General features: G+C 43.3%; 1 protein-coding gene across 1 annotated transcript; it reads left to right on the forward strand.

The window, feature by feature from the left end:
* Positions 1 to 483: 483 nt before the first annotated feature.
* LOC102426241 (HLA class II histocompatibility antigen, DQ alpha 2 chain-like) lies at positions 484 to 2,616 on the forward strand. The gene is made up of 3 exons (XM_014446761.1): positions 484 to 577; positions 1,352 to 1,600; positions 2,267 to 2,616. The coding sequence occupies exons 1-3, from the start codon at positions 484 to 486 to the stop codon at positions 2,614 to 2,616; spliced, it is 693 nt and encodes a 230-aa protein (XP_014302247.1).
* Positions 2,617 to 2,832: the final 216 nt, after the last annotated feature.

The following is a 2,832-nucleotide window of genomic DNA, read 5'->3' on the forward strand; positions in this document are numbered from 1 at the left end:
AACACACTGCTTTTTAAACAGCAGTTTGTGAGCCGCCTACTATCTTCCAACCCACTCAAAACTCTTTCAAAGCTATTAGTTATTGCATTTTAGCTGTCCAGTTCCTTACAATGACCATCCCCATAAATGTTTTGTGCCACATGTAAAGTAGCAAGTCATTCATTTTCTGTTTTCAACATAATTTATACTCTGGGTTTGGGCTCAGAAAATGAGGAGGATAAACTTTATTGAAGATAATTGCAATTGGAAAAATAAAACGAATTGATTGGATGACATTAAGCAAGTCAATTCATTACATTGATCTCCAGATTCCTCATATGTAAAATTAATTGATTGACTCATTGTTCTAAAGAACACGTGATCAAATAAAATAAGTATACAGATGTGTATATTAAAAACAAAGACCTATATAAGTGCCGGGATACAGCACGATTATTCTGAGTGTCACTTCCCGTGTGTTCCACAAAGTTGGGATGATGCACGATGGAAAACCCAGGGACTTCAAGTAGGTTAATCTCAGCGTATCAGCCCAAACCAGCAGCCCTGTCACCTCTAGCCAGTAAAGCTCTAGAAAGAGGTAAAAACAGATCCATTACCTGGCTCGTTCACCCCCCTGCTCTCCATCTCCTTTCCACACACTTTCCTGGTCTAGGGCTCATTCCTCTACCTTTCAGTCTCTGAGCCAGAACTTTGCCTGCTTTGTCATGGCAATGACAACAGTTACTGAGACCTACAGCAAAACAGAGGGAAATGAAGAGATATAGAATACAGTGGAATCTCCAAAACATTTTCCAAATGAGATTCATTAGTTCAACAGACACTGAGTGTGTCTGAAGCACTCCTCTGGTGCTTAGCATAAACCAAGGTTCTTACCCATAAAGAACTCAGATAATTTAAAAATATATTCAATCAGTAAATAAACTCCATGGTATGTTAGAATAAGATGAATGCTTTGTAAGGGTAAGACAGTATGGGGAGATTAAGTGATTAGAGATAAGCTTAAGAATTAAATGCACTTATTTATTTTTATTTAGCAAATATGGCTGAATTCTTACTATGTACCATGACTCTACCAGGAACAAGTCATAGCATCCCAATGCCTCCTGGAGTACACGTTATCATGGGAAGACATTATATGTGCCTGAAAGTTGTTAGGAGGTCATGTCAAGAGCTTACATCTCGATACCTTAAGCTACATAACACAGAAACAGGGACTGATAGCAGACCATGCCAATGTAACCTACACTATGGAACAGAGTTTCTTGTGCTTTTGTATAATAAAGCTTTTCCCCTCCCTCTATATTCCACCTTCCCATTCATATCTCCTTGCTCCTGAATGGCCACTCACCAGCCGACCACGTGGGCACTTATGGCACAAATGTTTACCAGACGTATGGCGCCTCTGGCCAGTTCACATATGAATTTGATGGAGATGAGCTGTTCTATGTGGACCTGAAAACGAGGGAAACTGTGTGGCGGCTGCCTGAGTTTAGCAATTTCACCAAGTTTGAAACTCAGAATGCCCTGCAAAACATTGTTGTGGCAAAAAGAAATTTGGACACCTTGATAAAAGATTCCAACTTCACACCTGCCACCAATGGTGAGTGTCCCCAGTTCTGTCTCTTCTCACATCCCAGGTCTCACCTCCCTTTTCCCTGGAAGAGCTGCTCTTCCCAGCATACTATAAATTCTTCCCCTTTCTATTTCATTTCCTACCAGATACCCTGTCCCCATCATATCCATTTACTCTTTAAGCATCCCTCCTCCTGGTTCCATAAAGTACTCCTTATAATCCAATAAGAGGACGTTCCCAGCTTCTTAGCCTAAGAAGTGTGCGCGCACACACACACACACACACACACACACACACACACACACACAGTGTCCTGTGCGTTCCCAAAGAGAGGAAAGTGTTCCGAGCTTCATAGTGATCCAAAGGAAGAGGACGGGTCAGGATGTGAGGTGAAGATGATGGCATCCCTCTGAAGTCACACAATCACATTAACCTTCCTCATTCAGAAGATGGAAAAGGCAAGGTAGAAGTTTTGGACAGTCCTGCCCATAAAAAAAGAAACAGTGAAAGAATTGATCTAATAAACAGGTGGAAAGGGGGAAGCTGTTGCTTACTGTAAAAATGAGTCTGAAAAGACACAGGGAATACCCACTAACAGCTGGGGAGCTGGGACCGGGAGGGCCACCCAAACTAATTAGGTAACTCAGGACACGGGTGTCCCAAATTCAAACCAGTGTTTTGTCTTCATTGTAGAAATTCCTGAAGTGGCTGTGTTTCCCAAATCTCCCGTGACCTCGGGTATTCCCAACACCCTCATCTGTCTGGTGGACAACATCTTCCCTCCTGTGATCAACATCACTTGGTTATACAATGGACACCCCGTTGCCGAAGGCGTTGCTGAGACAACCTTCTACCCCAAGAGTGACCACTCTTTCCTCAAGCTCAGTTACCTCACTTTCCTTCCCTCGGCTGAGGATTTCTATGACTGCAGGGTGGCGCACTGGGGCCTGGAAGAGCCGCTCCTCAAGCACTGGGGTACGCCCTCATCCCTTCATTGTCCGTACACCCTCAGTTCTGTTCCACGTCACATGGTCTTGTCTTAGAGCCCCTAAAACCCCCCAGGGCCCACAGGTTTATTTTCCCCGCAACTGAAAGTTTTCTAATAAATTGAACTATACACCTTCTCCCAAAAGTCCAGATGTCTTGGGATTTCCAAAACACACACATTGGGTCACTTTATACAACACACTGCATACAGCGTCCTTTGGACCAGGGAATTCTTTATTCTCAAAGCTGGAGAATCCAGTCCCAATGTCAAA

Source organism: Myotis lucifugus, unplaced genomic scaffold (genome assembly GCF_000147115.1).
Source record: "Myotis lucifugus unplaced genomic scaffold, Myoluc2.0 scaffold_568, whole genome shotgun sequence".
Lineage (NCBI taxonomy): Eukaryota > Metazoa > Chordata > Mammalia > Chiroptera > Vespertilionidae > Myotis > Myotis lucifugus.

What these genes read in the sequence shown, in the direction of transcription:
- LOC102426241 (XM_014446761.1), top strand. Translation starts at nt 484, where the DNA reads ATGGAAAACCCAGGGACTTCAAGTAGGTTAATCTCAGCGTATCAGCCC. An exon ending in CAGTAAAGCTCTAGAAAGAG is followed by an intron (nt 578 to 1,351) that starts GTAAAAACAGAT and finishes GCCACTCACCAG; the next exon opens with CCGACCACGTGGGCACTTAT. An exon ending in CTTCACACCTGCCACCAATG is followed by an intron (nt 1,601 to 2,266) that starts GTGAGTGTCCCC and finishes TCTTCATTGTAG; the next exon opens with AAATTCCTGAAGTGGCTGTG.